This window comes from Saccopteryx leptura, chromosome X (genome assembly GCF_036850995.1).
Source record: "Saccopteryx leptura isolate mSacLep1 chromosome X, mSacLep1_pri_phased_curated, whole genome shotgun sequence".
Taxonomy (NCBI): Eukaryota; Metazoa; Chordata; class Mammalia; order Chiroptera; family Emballonuridae; genus Saccopteryx; species Saccopteryx leptura.
Genome location: NC_089516.1, coordinates 18682041 through 18700156, shown reverse-complemented (window position 1 = coordinate 18700156; position 18116 = coordinate 18682041). Strand labels below are relative to the sequence as shown.

Below are 18116 nucleotides of genomic sequence, written 5' to 3'. Positions count from 1 at the left end.
ATTTATAACTCATTTAATCTTACAAAACTGGACAGTAAAGAGAACAAGGAAACCTAACACGGATCAAGATTTTCTTCCAATTTCAGGATCCCAACAATTATTCTATGGGATCTTATAATATTTCATAGAATAACATCCTTATTGTAATATTATATATTCTGGTCTGAAGGACAAAAAGGCTCAGATCTCCCTATCAGTTTAAAGATAGGGCAGTCAGGGACCGGGAAAAGGCACTGACATCAGCAGCAGGGGCATTCCTGATGGCACCTCTGGCTTGGGCTCTCTGTTCTTCATCTCTCAAAGCCTCTTCATAACAGCACGGGAAGGCACTGGGGTGGGTATTGTTGCCCTTCGCCCAAAACTCCAGCACTTTCAACTTGCTGGTTTCAAGATGTGCTTTAGGACCCCACAGGAGCTCGAAGCATGGAGGGTCGCTGTCAGGCACCTGGCAGTATTCCAGGTACTTCAGCCTCACAAAGTCTTTGGTGATGAGCTTCCTGGGCTCCCCAAAGACGTAGTGCTTCCTCCCAGGGTATACTCGCATCAGACTCAGTTGTCTCCAGAGCTCTTCCTCGGAGATAGAGTTGCCCTTCAAGAAGATTAGACCCAAAATATTCAACAGGAGACCAGTCTTGGGTAACCCCCTGCCACCACGCACCCTGCCATTGTTGGGGAGTTTCAGCTTGCTGACAAAGGCATATGAGTGACGGGTTGAGTAGTCTTCACTGAGGTCTATCGCAAAGGCATTTTCAATATTCTTAGAGGCTCTCTTGAGCATGTCAGGAAATTTGTCTTCATATTGTTCCCCGACAATCTCCAGCATATCTTCCTTCAAAATGGGCTGTTTCATCTTATACTTGGTTACAAGGAATATCTCTAGAAGCATAGCCTTTTTCCTGAACTCATCTACCGATAACGATACAGTGAAGGGTGGGACCCTAAAGGAGAACACCCTATCCTCATCTTGGCTGTTGGAAGCTTCCTCAGGTGCAGAGCAAGAAACGCCTGTAGAAGTAGTAGTGGTGGTCTGTGTGCGTGGAGGCCCTGGAGAGGTGCTACGTGACCCAGCAGCTGGCTGACTCTGGGTAATATCTTCACATTGAGGAGAGGAGGAAGGGGTGGACTCCTCTTCTGCTCCAGCAGGGGCCTGATCATTGCTACAGCCCTGACGCTCACCTCGGGCCTGGTGACGTTTATGGCGTGTCTGGTGCTTACTCTTATGACCCCGAGGCATGATGACACTATGGTCAGGGACAGCAGCTAGGAGTATGGGCAGGAAGTCGGAAGATGTGGACCCCTGGAGATAAAGAATGAGATGGTGTGAGTGCTTTCAGTGGGGAGAATGATACTACCTTGGCTTTCACCGAGTCTGCCTCCACGGGCTTCCTTGAGGACAGTGCTCTAGGAACCCACAGGTCTCCTGTTGCAATCTACCTGTCCCTTGAGACAACCGTGGAGGCAATGGAATGCAGGGGACCTTAGACTGCAGCCTGCCAGCCCTGCCTATGGTGCCCTAGCGTGAGAGCTGCAGGAAGTGCCAGTGGGGGACACCACCTTTTCACAGGGGACACCAGCCTCAGAATTATGTGCAGCCTTCACCTTCATGGACTGCTTGGGTCCTCAGTTGTCATGCAGGGACCCATCTCCTATCCAGGTAGGACCTGCTATACCTCCCTGCAGCTAACGGGGGACTGTACCTTAGAATAAAGATCTCTCGTCTCTTTAACTACATGTAAAGAAGTGAGGGGGATCAGAGAGAAAGATAAATATGTGATCTCACTTATATGTGGAATCTAATGAACACAGTGAACTGAGGAATGGAATAGAAGCAGAGGCAGAGGGGGGGTCACAGGGAGCAGAGGGACAGCTGCCAGAGGGAAGGGGGATGAAAGGATGGGATCAGAGAAGGTGAAGCAATTAGTGAAACATATATACATAGCACACAGATACATATAACACGGGAGAAACGTAGAGGGAGGGGCGCAAAGTGGGTTTAATGGGGGGCACTTTGTTGGGGTGGAGTATGTTATATTGAGTAGGACACTTAGATCCATGTTAACACAATAAATTTAAAATTTTAGTGAAGGCCCTGGCCGGTTGCTCAGTGGTAGAGCGTCGGCCTGGCGTGCGGAAGTTACGGACTAGATTCCCAGTCAGGGCACACAGGAGAAGCGCCCATCTGCTTCTCCACCCCTCCCCCTCATCCTTCTTCTCTGTCTCTCTCTTCCTCTCCCGCAGCCGAAGCTCCATTGAAGCAAAAGATGGCCCGGGCGCTGGGGATGGCTCCTTGGCCTCTGCCTCAGGCGCTAGAGTGGCTCTGGTCGTGACAGAACGGCGCCCTGGAGGGGCAGAGCATCGCCCCCTGGTGGGCGTGCCTGGTGGATCCAGGTCGGGAGCATGCGGGAGTCTGTCTGACTGCCTCCCCGTTTCCAGCTTCAGAAAGATACAAAAAAAATAAAAATTAAAAAAAAAAAAATGTTAATGAAATAGAAAAAGTATTTAGAAAAAATTAAAAAAAAATAAAAGTGAGGTTGAACATAGGCCTGCAGGCCTGCCCTGAACCTTCAGGTAATGAATGCAAACGTGGGGCTCACGTTTTCGTTATTTAATTACTCTTTGTTGGTCCTGTCAAGGTTTCTCTCACTTAGGACATAACCTGGCACTCTCTTCCCTGTCAGTGTTCTGCAAGGCTGAGAATAAGGGGTTTCTTGTACCCTCATTTTAGGTGCTTCGTCGGATACCATGGCCCAGGGGACCCCTTAACTCCTGGAGAGATGTGAAATACTTCTCCTGAGGAGGGTAAACAGTGCCTTAAAAAAATCTCTCAGTCCCTAAAGCCGCCATACCCCCCACCCCACGTCCCGGCACACCAGAGGAGAAAATGAGTGCCAGCCATCATGTCACCGAAAATGCAGGCATCCCAGTCTGCCAGCAGGCCGGGGGTCCCTAGGTCCTCACACAGGCCTGACTGTAGCCACACTGGGAGTGCGATCCTAACGTGAGACCCCCTCCCTCCAGCCAGGCCCCCACCTCGGGACCCTCCTGTAGCAGGAGCCCAGCAGCCTGGCCCGGAGCCTCCCAGAGGTGACGGACACGGCCCCCACCTCGGGACCCTCTTGCAGCAGGAGCCCGGCAGCCTGGCCCGGAGCCTCCCAGAGGTGAGGGACACGGGCATATTCCTGTCGCCTCACTGATAGTGGCTGGCACAGTGTTTCCGAACGCTCAGAGTCCTGACCTGATTTCCTTCAGGACATGTTCCCCTCCCCCACATCATGGCTTCCAGCTCCCCATCCGCCATTAAGAAAATGGAGGATCATGTCTGTCTGTCCGCCATGCTTGCCTCCCGCCGGAGCTGCAGGAGGGCCCTGGCGGGACCTTCTGCCTCCATTTCTCATCCTGACTCGGGTGGGGTCTCTTCTTCCCCGTGAGACCAGCCCGCTCCTGACACCCAGGCCCGCACCTCATGAGACCCCAGCAGGGAGGCTCTCTCAGTCTGGCTGCTATGCCTGGGGTCTCCTAGGCCTAACAGCAGGTACGGCGCTCTGTGAGGAGCGGCAGGACCCCCGGGATTGATGGCCCCACCATTCCTCGCTCAGCCCCTCACCTTGGCTCAGCTAGGGCCTGGATCTACCTCCCTGGCCTGTCCTGGGACCGTTGGCCCGAGTCAAGGCTCTCGGGTCCGCAGACACCTTGGGCGGGAGGAAGGTAATCCTCCGGTCCCAGCAATCAGGTCCCTGGAGCCCCCTGTGGCTGGTGAGCCCGGATCTCCTGCGCCCCCTCTGTGCTGGAGTAGAGAACACCCTCAGTCCCAATGGGCTGTCAATCATGGTTCTCAGCACCTAGGAGACTACAGTAGGCCAGCACCCTCACCACGCCCCCACCCAGTGCTGTTCCCTGCCCAGGTCCGCCTGCCAGTCTACACCTAAGAGCAGATGAGAAGGGTGACTGTACTCATCCGGACCCTCCTCTGACTCCTGTCCCTTTAATGAAATTCTTGAGAAATGCCTCATCCCTGCAATTCTTGAGTAATCTCTCTACTGCAGGTCTTATAGAGAATAGGTCTGTGTACCCAGGAGTCATGTGGCATAGGAAAGCTAAAGAACCCAGTAGAAAACTCGGGGTAGATGGTAGAGTGTGAAAACACACACAGTCGTATGCACACACGCGTGCGCGCGCGCACACACACACACACACACACACACACACACACACACACTCCATGCCTTTCTATATTTTCTCTTCACCACCCAGACTTGGCCACTTATGTATCTGCTTACTAAGGTACATGCGGAGTCACATGATTTTACAAGATCCCATCTTACATGATCATATTATCACCAAATATTATGTCTTTTATTTTTTATTACTATTTCTGATGTGTTATGCATTCTTATTGCTCTGACTCTGCATTCCAATCGGGTACTTTCAGAACAGTTTTTAAAATTGAGTGAGATATATTTGCAGGAATGAGAAGAAAAGTGAATAAAGATACACAAGGTCTGCTTCAGGTTGGGAGTGGTGGACAGTGTGTGCCCTAGATAAATTCAGAGCAGGGGTCTAGACTAGTCCTGTCACTTACCACCTCGTGTTACACTAAATGGCAGTTTCTTCATCTGCCAACTGAGTGTGATAAACCCTATCTCATAAGACTATGGGAATGGCCTGATCTGTGGTGGCTCAGTGGATATAGCGTCGACCCGGAATGAGGAGGTCGTCCATTTGAAACCCTGGGCTTGCCTGGCCAAGGCACATATGGGAGTTGATGCTTCCTGCTCCTTCCCCCCCTTCTCTCTCTCTCTCCTCTCTAAAATGAATAAAGTCTTTAAAAAGTTTTTTTAAAAAGACTATGGAAATTTATGTATTGTAGGTAAAGAATCTGTCAAAGCAAATATTGGACTGTTAATGAATGGTAGTTATGATTCTTATCTAGACAGTAACATCCCCAGTAAAAATGTTTCTTCTTTAATCCAGGATATGATAGATTAAATTCCATGCTCCCATAAAAGAAGAGAAAATAAAAAAAAATTTGCTTTAGAATAAAAAATTAAATATCTTTCCCCCAAATAGATAATTTATTATTTAATATCGGTTTGGTGGGTTTTTCCCCCAATGGGATGCAACTCAGAGTTCTTCGAATTTTGTTAAGGACCGAATCTTTCACTCCTCTTCAGCTGTCATTCTATTCAAACTAATTTACCTTCCTTTTCTTTCTTTCCCACCAAAATCTAGCCCTCTCTTAGAATTCTCCTAATGACAATAAAGATACTGTAATTAAAATGCTCTTTTGATGTAGTGGGATTTGCCTGAACTATTTCAAAGCAGAAAGTGTCAAGCAAGTGGCTTCTGTGCCTCTTACTTCCAGGGAGTTCAAGATTATTTGTCAGAAACTCCCTGGAGAGAGGGTGTATAGAACAATAATCTGTGTACTTTATTTCGTGAATTGAGAAAACAGAAGATATGCCTTTGATTCCAGCTTATCAGGGGCTGAATTCTGTTTCCCCAAAATTCATGTTGATGTCATGATCCCCAGTACCTCAGAATGTGACAGGAGTTGGAGATAAGATCTTTAAAGTGAAAGTTAAGTTGAAATGTGTCCATTAGGGTGAGCCAGCATCCAATCTGAGTTGTGTCCTTATAAGGAGTCTTTAGGACAGACACATAAGGAGACACCAGGCATGCACTCACACAAAGGGACAGGTATGTGAAGAGGGTCGCCATCTCCAAGACAAGGAGCGTGGCCTTAGTGCCAACCAAACTTGCCAGCTCCTTGATCTTGGAATTCTAGTTTCCAAAATTGTGAGAAGATAAATTTCAGTTGTTTTAGTCACGTAGTCTTGGGTATTTTGTTAGGGAAGCCTGAGATAACTAATGCACTGCCTTAGGAAGAGAGTTCTTTCTGGGTTATCTGCCATCCCAAATTAATGCATAAGATTGTGTTCAGTGACTTCCTACTTACCCCGTGAGGTGAGGAAAGAGTTTTTTCACTGTAGTTATGTGATCTTCAAAACTGCAACACTGGGCCTTGTGTAAATGAGCTAGACAACCATTTAATGGATTATTCATACTTGCAGGGTGGGATGGTGGGTACCTCAGGCCCCACAGTGTTACCTGGGTTTGCAGTCAGGACCAGTGAATGACCAGGATTTGTGGGAGGCTGGGTTTGTGCTATCAGGAGGATGAGGTGACATCTAGTTACCAAGACAGAAAGTGATCATATTTTTGCAAATTCCCCAGATTGGTAAGGAACAGCAGTTTGCTACTTAGTAATGAACAACATTGGAGCCTTGTCCCCTTCATAAAGATGGTTGTTTAGTAGGGATCTTCATCTGCAAGAGAGGAGTATGGAGGGAAACTTCCATTTAGGTGATTTAAGGCCCTGCTGGTTTTACCTCATGTCCAGTCAGCATATAATATTGGACAATAACTTAGGTATTACACCACAGTGTGTTTTTCTGTTCAAATATTTTCTCTCTTGACTCAGATATCTCATGTGTATTTCTGACTACTGCTAACCAGGCCAAGAGTCTCATCTGGTTCATCATGTCACTTTATTTTAAATGTCACTCAGGGATTGACTTACAGCAATCCCAAACTTAGACTGACTTGACTTAAATAAGTTATATTTATTGCTTTCTCCTGGAACATGTTCTGAATATTAACCCTTTTTATTTTCCTGTAAGTCACAGGGGTATATCAACATTCTCCTTATGTAATTAAGCTCTTAGCTAGCAAAGTTCTATGAGCTAAGGCTGGATCTATATTTCAGGCTTGTCAGTATTAAAATCACAGAGCCTTTCAAAGAGCTGATGCTCAATTCTGTTCTGAAAATTGAAACAAAAGGGAGTAAGAGGTCTACCTTGTTAAGATTGACTATTCCCTACATTCTTTAATAAGCTGAACGTATTGAGGTATAACTCAATTAATTTTGCAAAACAAAACACAGAAAGAACTAAGGAGAATGAAGTTTAAAATTTTATTTTTTATTTTATTACCTCAACAATTTTATTGAGGGATTCTTTGACATTTCCACAAAATTCCCTAATATGGTGTCACATTTTTTTTTTCTTGATATCAAGCAGAACCACTCAGACATCACTGGGGTTGGAAACGCTGGTGACTTGACCATAAGATCCTTCCTGCTGATGATTTTAGTGCCAGTTCTGGCTGCCCCTCTAGCTTGTGCTCTTTCTTCCTCCTCTCTCAAAGCTTCTTCGTAATGTGGTGAGAAGGCCCATGGAACCGTATTGTTGAGCTTGGCCAAATGTTCAAGGATTTTCATTTTGCTTGTTTCAGAGAAAGCTTTGGGACCCCACAGGTACTCATAGTGTGGAGGGTCACAGCAGGCACCTGGCGGCACTCCAGGTACTTTAGCCTCACCATGTCTTTGGTTATGAGCTTCCAAGGCTCCCCGTAGAATAAGTGCCTCCTCCCAGAGTACACTCGCATCATATTCAGAAATGCCATGATGTCTTCCTCCGTGGCACGGTTTCCATTCAAGAATATCATGCCCAGGACACTCATCAGGAGACCAGTCTTTGGAAAGCCCCTGCCAGCACGCACTCTCCCATTATTGGGGAGTTTCAGTTTGCTGACAAGTTCATAGGACTGTCTGGTTGAATCTACTTCCATCAGGTCAACTGCAAAGAGGACTTCAATGTGCTCAGAGGCTTTCTTGAGGATCTCAGTGAATTGGTTATGGTATTGTTGGTTGACTATCTCTAGCATGTCTTCTTTCAGGATGGGCTGCTTCACTCTATACTTGTGAAGGAGAAACTGTTCCAAGACCATCACTCTCTCAGCTAGAGAATCACTGCATGAGTGGTCAGGACATAAGATCTCAGTGGTATATAAATCTGCTTCATCTTCGCTGTCCTCAGATCTTGTGTGAAAAGCACCTGAAGAGGTAATGGTGGTAGTTGAGACTCTCGAAGACTCCTGGGAAATGTTAGTTGTGTCCGTAGCTGAAGAGCTGGGGATTCCCCTTCACAACAGAAGAGGAGGAGGAGGGAGGGTCTTCTTCCACTGTGGCTGCTGCCTCAAATTTCTTGGAACTCCTGGCTTCATCTAGGGCCTGTTGGACTTTCTGATGGTTGTGGTGCTTACTCTTATGTCGCCGAGGCATAATGACTATGGTCAGTGACAATAATCAAGAATGATAGTAGAAGGACAGTTGGTGAGGGCACCTGGAGGAAGAAGGTAAGGAAGCTATGTGTACCTTCAGCACAGAAACATCACCTTGATTATAAAGAAGGCTATATTTGCAATTTTCCTTAAGGGCATTGCTATAAAAACCCACAGGATTCTTGTTCTTAGGCCTTTGGAAGCCTTTAGGCTGCATTCTGCCAGTCCTGCCTCAGGCATACAGAGGTGGCAGCAGAGGCTAGTAGGCTTTGAGTTTGAGGAATCTCTTATTTCACATTCTAGAGCATCATTCAACTGGTAGCATGTCATGGGACAAATAAGAATGAAGTGAAGCAGATCCTCAGATTATCATCGCTGTACAGTTACCACAGTGCTGATGGCTTAATGGGAAATTTTCTATCCTAGTCTTTTTGGGATCCTTAATTTTTATTAAGAGTTCCTATTTGGTTTCACATTAGGCCTAGTGTACACAACTATTTAGTTGAGTACAGATTCACACTAATGATTTGAGATACTATAGACCAAATAAAAATAAGTATTGAGGGAGCTTTAATTAGATTGCCCTATCCTGGGTCTTCAAGGGTTAAAATCAGGGATGCAGACAGATTATATGTCATCCCTTTTAAGACGAATGATCCCTTAATCTTTGCTTTGACCCTCAGCTGTCATGGTCTGTATTTTCAGACTGGTCCTCAGGCCTGCCCTATTATTAAGGCCAACACTACCCTGAGACCCACAGAAAGAAGTGAGGAAGTCCTCCTCTGACCATACCTGTCCTTGGTTTCTTGAACCTGATTAAGGAATGACTTCTATAGCGTATTCACTGACATGGGATGCGTGGTTCCTTTGGTCCTCAGAGAATTCACATTGGCCTCTGGAAAGCCTGGAAACCTCCCATTACTGGCCTCAAGTTATACCCTTAGACTGTGTACCCTACACCCTTGTGACATAAGAAAAGTCAGTAAGTATGTAATTATGTGAACAATGGCAAGGTATCCCAGGGCAAGCAGTAAGGACTGAATACTGTGTGGTTCCAACAGGGATGAGAGTCGAGGTTTCTCTACGTTTGCATTCAAGGTCCTCAAACCCACTTCTTAAAAGTCCTAGAATTCTTTCCTTTGCTTACCTGAGGACCTTCCCCTGAGACCCAAGACTTCTCTGACACTCTACTTACTGAGTCAGTGTGACTGCCCTGCCCAAAACATCCCAATGTGGATGGTTTGGGCAGTCTCTGTGCCACCTGAGGGTTCTAGGGTCTGTGTCATCCTCAGTTCTTATTTAGGACTTTGCCCTTGTTTTCTGACAGGGGTATGGAATGTCTTCCTTCACTCCCCTAGTTCTTATAGCCGCAGAACACAGCCCTCACTTACTGAGAAGTCAGAAAGAGAAAGTCAGGGAATGACACACGAGGCTTTCTTAACTCTCCCCTTCCAGGAGAGACATATAGAATCAGCTCCTTGGGGCCTCTGAGTTCAACGTAGGGCTGTGCCCTCAGTTCACACTCAAGATGCTTACTTTGATTCCTGGGAGGCTCCTGGGACTACTTTCCCTTTCAACTTAAGGTCACCAATGTAAACCAACTCACTCATATCCTTAAAAGCCCTAAAAATAACTGAGGGGATGCTTAATCTGACAGCACTTGCTTGACCTTCGAGGTGGGAGAGGAGACAGAAGCCAGGCCCTCTGGGGCTCCTCTTACTATGCATTGGCCTGGCGTGCGGGAGTCCCGGGTTCGATTCCTGGCCAGGGCACACAGGAGAAGGGCCCATCTGCTTCTCCATCCCTCCCCCTCTCCTTCCTCTCTTTCTCTCTCTTTCCCTCCCGCAGCCAAGGCTCCAATGGAGCAAAAAGATGGCCCGGGCGCTGGGGATGGCTCCTTGGCCTCTGCTCCAGGCGCTAGAATGGCTCTGGTTGCGACAGAGCGATGCACCAGATGGGCAGAGCACCACCCACTGGTGGGTGTGCTGGGTGGATCCCGGTCGGGCTCATGCGGGTGTCTGTCTGACTGCTTCCCCATTTCCAACCTCAGAAAAATTAAAAAAAAAGACTCTTTTAATCAGAGTCTTACTCTTGACTCTTAATATTTCTGTGGAAGACATTTTGGGCTATTGTCATATCCTTGATAACTCCCCAGGAGTCTCCTTTCTGCAATCCAGGAGGGAGTGGGTGGACTTAGGAGTGATGTGGGATGGGAAACTACAGCCAAAGTAGAGGGCCCAGGACAGGTGATATGCTATCAGAGAACACACACTGACCACTTCCTTCTCTTCACTAGCTAGGCTTAGCCTCTTGGCTTACTATGCATCCAATAGATTTCCTTTCTGCAGAGAAGAGGCTAAGACAAATGATTTTTGAACCCCTTATCTTTTGAGGTTGACTGATATTTTCTTTGTAGATTATGATGTCATGGAATAACAACTTTTTCTTACCTCACATATATTTTGGTAATTTTATTGGTGATCCTGGTGTTATATATTCCAAATCAATATTTTGATTATGGACTCCTGCCTTTTGACAGCTAATACACATTTTGGGCATGGAGAAAATAAATGAATTTGGGGACATGAGCTGTGCCTCAGAATGGGAGAAGTGTCCCAGTATAGGGACTTGAAAATGTCAGCATCATGGTCAAGTCTAGCTGTGTCACTTACCAACCTCTAATGAACAAAGCAATTTCAAGATCTTTTTCAACAAAGTGAATCTGATAGTCTCTCATGCACGACTGCGCATTTTCCTATGTGATGACTATAAACAACCTGGCACCGTGGTTCCTTTTCATCCAAACCACCCTAATATTTTTTTTTTATTTCGCCACAGCCATAAATAGAAATATTCCTTCCAGTTTACAAAATTATACTCACATTCCCTAAATAAAATATCATTTTCATGGAGCAAGATCTGGTTCTCCCAGCTTATGAAAAAAAAACAACAACAACTGTCCAGTGGCTTCTTTGCATCTCACTGAAAGGGAGCATCACCCTTATTTCTCAGAAACACTCAGGACATCTCATGCCAAATTATATCATGTAGAGAGGTCACCTGCCTGAGGCAAGTGCACAGGTCCCCTTCCAGTCTGGCTCACAAGGACTTTTCTCTTTGGTTTTCCCACACCCCAAAGTAACAGTTAAGATCTCTTTTGATTTCCATCATAGTCTCTCATCTGAGGCTTTGACCTCTACCCACCACTCCCAAAGATTGTCCAGCAAATCACACAACCTGGTTTAATATTAGGTATCCCACCCAGGGCCTGGAAGCATCTCATGGCTCAACACTCTTTTTACTCCCCTGTAAGCCATAAAAGGTCACTCAACATCCTTCTTAAACAATTGATGCTTTTAGCTACCAGAGTTCTATGAGCAGAGGCTGGGGCTTTATCCTAGCTTCTCCAGTACTGGCTCAGGGCTTTCCAAAGAGCAGATGCTAATGTGGGTTTGGAAACTAGAAGTGAAGGGAGTAAGAGGTCTCCCTTGTTAAGATATACTATCTCCTACATTCTTTAAAACCTAAGCATGTCAAGGTCTAAATCAATTAAATATACAAAACAAAAGACTGAAAGGAGTAAGAACAATCAGGCTGAAGATTTATTATTTTGCCCACTCCATTATCTCAGAAAATTTCCTATGGGATTCTTTCTGATTTCCACGAAATTTGCTATTATGATGTCATATTTTTTTAATGGATAAAAAAAAATCCTAGACATCACTAGGAGTGGAAACCCTGGTGGACTGGCCATGGGATCCTTCCTGCCCGATGGTTCTAGCGCCAGCTCCGGATGCCCCTCCAGCTTGCGCTCTTTCTTCCTCCTCTCTCAAAGCTTCTTTGTAATGTGGTGAGAAGGCCCTTGGATCTATTTCGGTGTACTTGGCAAAATATTCGAGGACTTTTAATTTGCTTGTTTCAGCAACAGCTTGGGGACCCCAAAGGAACTCACAGTGTGGAGGATGAGTGTTAGGTATCCTGCGGTATTCCAGGTATTTGAGGTTCACTAGATCTTTCGTAATTAGTTTCCTTGGCTGCTCATAGATGATGTGATATTTTCCAGGGTACACTCCCATTATACTCAGGAATGCCCACAACTCTTCCTCTGTGGCCCGATTGCCATTTAAAAATATCATGGCCAGGATATACATCAAAAGACTAGTCTTGGGGAAACCTGTGCTAGAATTCACCCTCCCATTGTTGGGTAGTTTCAGTTTGCTGACAAGTTCGTAGGAGTGTCTGTTTGGGTCCTTTTCCTTTAAGTCAAGTGCAAACAGAATCTCTATCCTCCTAGAGGCTTTCTCGAGGATCTCAGCAAATTGTTCGTGGTGAATTTCACTGATCATCATTAGCATGTTTTCTTTAAAAACTGGCTTCTTCATAAGATACCTGCTGAAAATAAACCTCTCCAACATCTTCACCTCAGCAGCTAGAAAATCACTTAATACGTGGTGACGAAACAAGATCTCAGTGGGACATGAAAATTCCTCATCTTCGCTGTCCTCAGATCTTGTGTGAAAAGCACCTGAAGAGGTAATGGTGGTAGTTGAGACTCTCGGAGACACCTGGGAAATGCTAGTTGTGTCCGTAGCTGATGAGCTCTGGGGAATCTCCTTCATAAGAGAAGAGGAGGAGGAGGGAGGGTCTTCTTCCACTGTGTCTGCTGCCTCAAATTTCTTGGAACTTCTGGCTTCATCTAGGGCCTGTTGGACTTTCTGATGGTTGTGGTGCTTACTCTTACGTCGCCGAGGCATGATGACTGTGGGCAGTGACAATAATCAAGAATGATAGTAGAAGGACAGTTGGTGAGGGCACCTAGAAGAGGTAGATTGAAAGGGTGTGTGCACCTTTGGCATAGAAATATCATCTTTATTGTAAGGAAGGCTACATTTGCAGTTTTTCTCAAAGGTACTGCTCTAAATACCCACAGGGCTGCTGTTCTAGTTAACTTCTGCCTTGGGGAGCCTTTAGGCTGCATCCTTCCAGTCCTGTCTCAAGCATACTGAGGCAGCAGCAGAGGGCTGAAAATGTGTGACTTTGAGGAGTCCCTTATTTTACATTCAAGAACATTACCTGGTGCCTGACCAGGCAATGGTTCAGTGGATGGAGCGTCGGACCGAGAAGCAAAGGACCCTGGTTTGAAACCCCGAGACTACCAGCTTGAATGCAAGCTCATCTGGTTTGAATAAGGCTCACCAGCTTGAGCCCAAGGTTGCTGCCTTGGACAAGGGTGACTCTGTCTGTGGCAACCCCCTGGTCAAGGCACATACGAGAAAGCATCAATGAACAGCTAAGGTGTCACAACAAAGAATTGATGCTTCTCATCTCTCTTCCTTCCTGTCAGTCTGTCCCTATCTTTCCTTCTCTTTCTCTGTCTCTGTCCCACACACACACACAAAAATCATCAACTTGTGGCATATCATGGAGAACACAATGATAAAGTGAAGTGGATCCTCAAATTATCACCCCTGCACAGTAACCCCAGTGGGTATTTTTGTGGTCTGCTTTCTTCGGGGTCCTAAGTCATCACTATGGTTCCTTATTCTGCTTCATATAAAGCCTTGTGTTCCTACCTCTTTATCTGAATGAAGATTCAAGGTAAGGATTTTGCATTCCATAGCCCAAATAAAATCATGTGTAGAGGTAGCTTCAGCTTGATAACCCTGTCTTGGGTGTTCAAGGACTGAAACATGGATTTGGTCAGATTCTTTGTCATCATTCTTTTTAGGGGTGGACTGTCCCTCAGTCTTTGCTTCAACCCACCTCTGTCATGGTATATAACTTCCCCTTGATATTTAGACCTACTCCTCACAATAAGGCCAACAGCTACTTGAGAAGCTAGAAGGAAGTAATGATCTCCTCTGACCATACCTGTCCTTGATTTCTTGAAGTTGAGCAAGAAATGTGTATTCACTCCTGTGTGACATTTTGTTCCCTAGGTCTTTGTAGAATTCACTGAAGCTTTTGGAAAGCTTAGAAACCTACTACTATTGGCCTCAGGTCATAGTTTTAGACTAAGTCCTCAGACTAAGTCCCTTGACTTCCTGTTACATCACAAAAGGCAATGAGTATGTCACATCATGTAAACAGTTCTTAGGTATCCCGGGGAAACCAGCAAGGGCAGAGTACTCTTTGATCCTATCAGATCCTGTTGCACACCCAGTATCCTAACCCTTACTCCTGGAATGGCCTGAAAAACCTTTTCTGCTTCCTGAGGACCCTCTCTTGCAACCCCAAAACTCATATCTCTGACACCAATCCAATAACGTTGTTCTGACTGCCCTGCCCAAGGCATCTCAAAGTGAATGGCTTGGGCAGTCTCAGTGCCACCTCAGGGACTTAAGGTCCGTGTCACTCTCAGCTCTCATTTAGGGTTTTGCCCTTGTTTCCCAACAGGGGTTTGGCATGTCTCCCTTTACTCCCCTAGTTCTTACAGCCAGAGATCACAGCCCTCACTTACTGAGGATCCAGAGAGGGAAAGTCAGGGAATGACACATGAGGCTCCCTTGTCTCTTCCCTTCCAGGGATGATATTAGGGTTCAGCTCCCTGAGACCTCTGAGTTTAGGGTAGGGCTGTGCCCTCAGTTCACACTCAGGATGCTTACCCTGATTCCTGGGAGAACCCTGGGACTACTTTCTCTTTTAACTTAAGGTTGCCAATGTAGAACAACTCTCTCATGTTCTGACAGCCCTAAAAATAACTGAGGGCATGCTCATTCTGACAGCCCTTCCTTGCCCTTCAAGGTCAGAGAGGAGACACAAGTGATGCTTCCTGGGGCTCCTTTAACTATGTGGTTTTGCTCCCTCTTCAAAAGTGGTCTATTAGAGTCTTCTTCTTGGCTCTTATCTTTTCTGTGAAAGGCTTTTTGGGGAATGTCATATCCTTGATATCTCCCCAGGAGTCTCCTTACTGCCAACCAGCAGGGTGTGGGTGGAGTTAGGAGTGATATGAGATGTGAAACTGCAGACAAGGTAGAGGGCCCAGGACAGGTGATCTGCTATCAAGAACACACACTGACCTCTTCCTTCTCTTCACTAGCTAGGATTGTCCCATTGGCTTACCTTGCATCTATTAAATTTTCTTTCTACAGATACGGGCCTTAGCCAAAAATTCTGTGAGCCCCTAGTCTTCACAGATTTACTGACATTTCCTTTATAGATTATATCACTGAATATCAAGTTTTAATTTCTTTATTCATACATCTTATGTTTTGGTCTTTTTATTTTTTTCCTTGGGCTATGTATACCAAATCAATATTGTGAGAATGAAGTTTTGATTTTTGACACTTGAATTGCATTTTGCAGCATGGAGCCAAAAAATTAATTAAGCAACACAAATGAAATATACCTCAGAATTGGAAGAGTCTCTTGGTATGGCTGACTACAGGGGCTGCAGATATTATATGGTTTCCTGGGATTGGAATGTCCTCTCAGTTCGCAATCATCAGGTTATCTATGACCCCCACTACACACTGCTGCTCTGAACCGAACACTTCCTACCTCTGAGACACCACAAGTATGATGTGAGATGGTGATCTGGCAAAGGGAACCCAGAACTGACATCTCCCTGAGCCCTCTCTGTCCTAGACACTTAAGGTCCTCAGTTCTCATGAGAGACCTCACTGGGATCCAGGTAGTTACTGAGAGACCTCTTTCCTGCTGACTGTTTGTTGACTTAACCTTCACTTCCCTGTTCAGGGTGAGTGGTCCCTCAGTCCTCACTCAGTTTCTCTGCTGGGCACTGCTATAACCAAGGTCTCTTGTCTGTCTTTGCTTGAGGCCTATCTCACACTAAGGTCAACCACCGAAAACTCAGAAGAGGAATTGAGTTTGGCCTCATCTGACTGCACTTGCCTGGCTTCTGCCAAAAGAATGATGCACCAATTAAGTGGAGGCCCCTTGTGAATAAAAGCTGTCATAGGGTTGCACTCTAATCTTGATTGACTCCCACATGTGTATGTAAGAACCTTCCCTTTGCTGAGATGTAACCACAATGTTCAAGTAAAAGCCGACCCCTTTCTGTGATCCCCAAGGAAGGAACAGAGGTCTCCTCTACCTGACAGAAAGGCCTAGGCCTCCCTGAATGACAGTACTTAGGGATTTTGCGGTACCCCCATATGAAGCAGCCAATGATCCATTCAATGGTCATGCTTCCCATCCTGAATCTTCTCATTACTGAAATATCCTTCCTCTGCTGACCTGCTGCCAACCCCTTGGACCAAGACCCCCACCTCTCTGAGTCTCCCGAGGACAGAGATGAAATCATCGGGATCTTTAGACCTGCCCTGACCTCCCAGTGGGAAGTTTTCTGACCTAGAGCTTTTGGAGTTTTCAGTCCTCATTAAGGGTATTTATTTGGCTTCACATAAGGACTTGTGTTACTACACCTACACTTAAAGATCTAAACTAAGGATTGCACATACCATAGGTCACATAAAAATAAAAGTTGTGGTAGGTTAGCTTCATAATGCAGTCTTGGTTATTCAAGGGTTCTGATCAAATTCTTTTTCATCCCTTCTATTTAGAAGTGAACTGTCCCTCCATCATTGCTCTAGCCAACCCCTATCATGGTTTATAATTGCCCTGATCCTTAGACCTATCCTGCATACTAAGGCCTACAAAACTACAGAATGCCTGACCAATGGTGGTGCAGGGGATAGTGTCAGACCGTGACGCGGGGAACCCAGGTTAGAGTTGCCGAGGTCGCCAGCTTGAGCACAGGCTAATATGATTTGAGCAAGGCTCATAAACTTGAGCCACAGGTCTCTGCCTTGAACAAGGCCTCACTTGGTCTGCTCTAGTCACCCCTTAAGGTATCAATACATATGAGGAAGCAATCAATGAGCAACTAAGGTGCCACAAGAAGAATTGATGCTTCTCATCTCTATCCCTTCCTGTCTGTCCCTATCAGTCCCTCTGTCTGTCTTTGTCTCTGTCACACAAAAAATTGGATCTATAGAAGGAAGTGAGGATGTTTTCCTCTGATCATACCAGTCCGTAGTTTCTTGAAGCTGACTAAGGGATGACTTTGATGGTGTATTCAGTGTTTAGAGTGGTGATATTCTTGGCCTTTGTAATATTCACGTTGGCCTCTGGAAAGCTCAGAAACCTCTGACTAATGGTCTCAGGTGAAACCCTTAGATAAAGTTGCCCACCCCTTTGTGATACCATAGGAGGCAGTATGTCACATTATGTGAACAATACCCAGGTATCCAAGGGCAACCAACAAGGGTATTGTGTGCTTCCCTCAGGTCTGAGAGTGAAGGGTTTCTTATTCCATAATCAGGGTCCACACCATGACTCCTGGAATGGTTTGGAAGATGTTTTTTGCTTACCTGAGGACCCTCCCCTGCAACCCAGGACCTCACATCTCTGACATCTTTCAAACAGAGTTGGTCTGACTGCCCTCCCCAAGGCATTCCATGGTGGATGGCTTGGGCAGTCTTAGTGCCACTTCAGGGTTCTAGGGTCTGTGTCACCTCAGCTCATTTAGGACTCGGCCCTTCTTTCCAGACAGGGGACTGGAATGTTTCCCTTGACTCCTCTAGTTCTTACAGCCACAGAATACGGCCCTCACTGAGGAGCCAGAGAGTGAAAGTCAGGGAATGTCACATGAGGCTCTCTTGACTCTGCCCTTCCAGGGATGACATTAGGATTCAGCTCTTTGGGCCTCTGAGTTCAAAGTAAGGTTGTGTTCTCTGTTCACAACCAGGATGCTTACCTTCACTCTTGGCAGACTTCTGGGACTACTTTCCTCGAAGGCTTAAGGTCACCAATGTAAACCAACTCTCTCATGTCCCTGAAAGACATAAAGTTAATTGAGGGGGAGCTCAATCTAACAGCCCTTTCATGGCCTTTGAGGTCAGAGAGGAGACACAAGCCAGGCTCTCTGGGGATCCTCTTACTATGTGGTGTTGGCCTCTTAAGACTTTTTACATTATAGTCTTCTCTTGACTCTTATCTTTTTCTGTGAAATGATTTTGGGCAATGCCAAA

General features: G+C 45.9%; 3 protein-coding genes across 3 annotated transcripts; all 3 read right to left on the bottom strand.

Annotated features, from left to right (window-relative positions):
- Positions 1-239: 239 nt before the first annotated feature.
- LOC136386223 (melanoma-associated antigen B5-like) lies at positions 240-1234 on the bottom strand. The gene is given in 2 exon segments (XM_066357731.1): positions 240-284; positions 287-1234. Coding segments are annotated over 2 exon segments (993 nt in total).
- Positions 1235-6988: 5754 nt separating this feature from the next.
- Positions 6989-10858, bottom strand: LOC136386222 (melanoma-associated antigen B5-like). The gene is given in 3 exon segments (XM_066357729.1): positions 6989-7338; positions 7341-7981; positions 10794-10858. Coding segments are annotated over 3 exon segments (1056 nt in total).
- Positions 10859-11834: 976 nt separating this feature from the next.
- LOC136386221 (melanoma-associated antigen B5-like) lies at positions 11835-12875 on the bottom strand. The gene has a single exon (XM_066357728.1). The coding sequence runs from the start codon at positions 12873-12875 to the stop codon at positions 11835-11837; it is 1041 nt and encodes a 346-aa protein (XP_066213825.1).
- Between the last annotated feature and the right edge of the window lie 5241 nt (positions 12876-18116).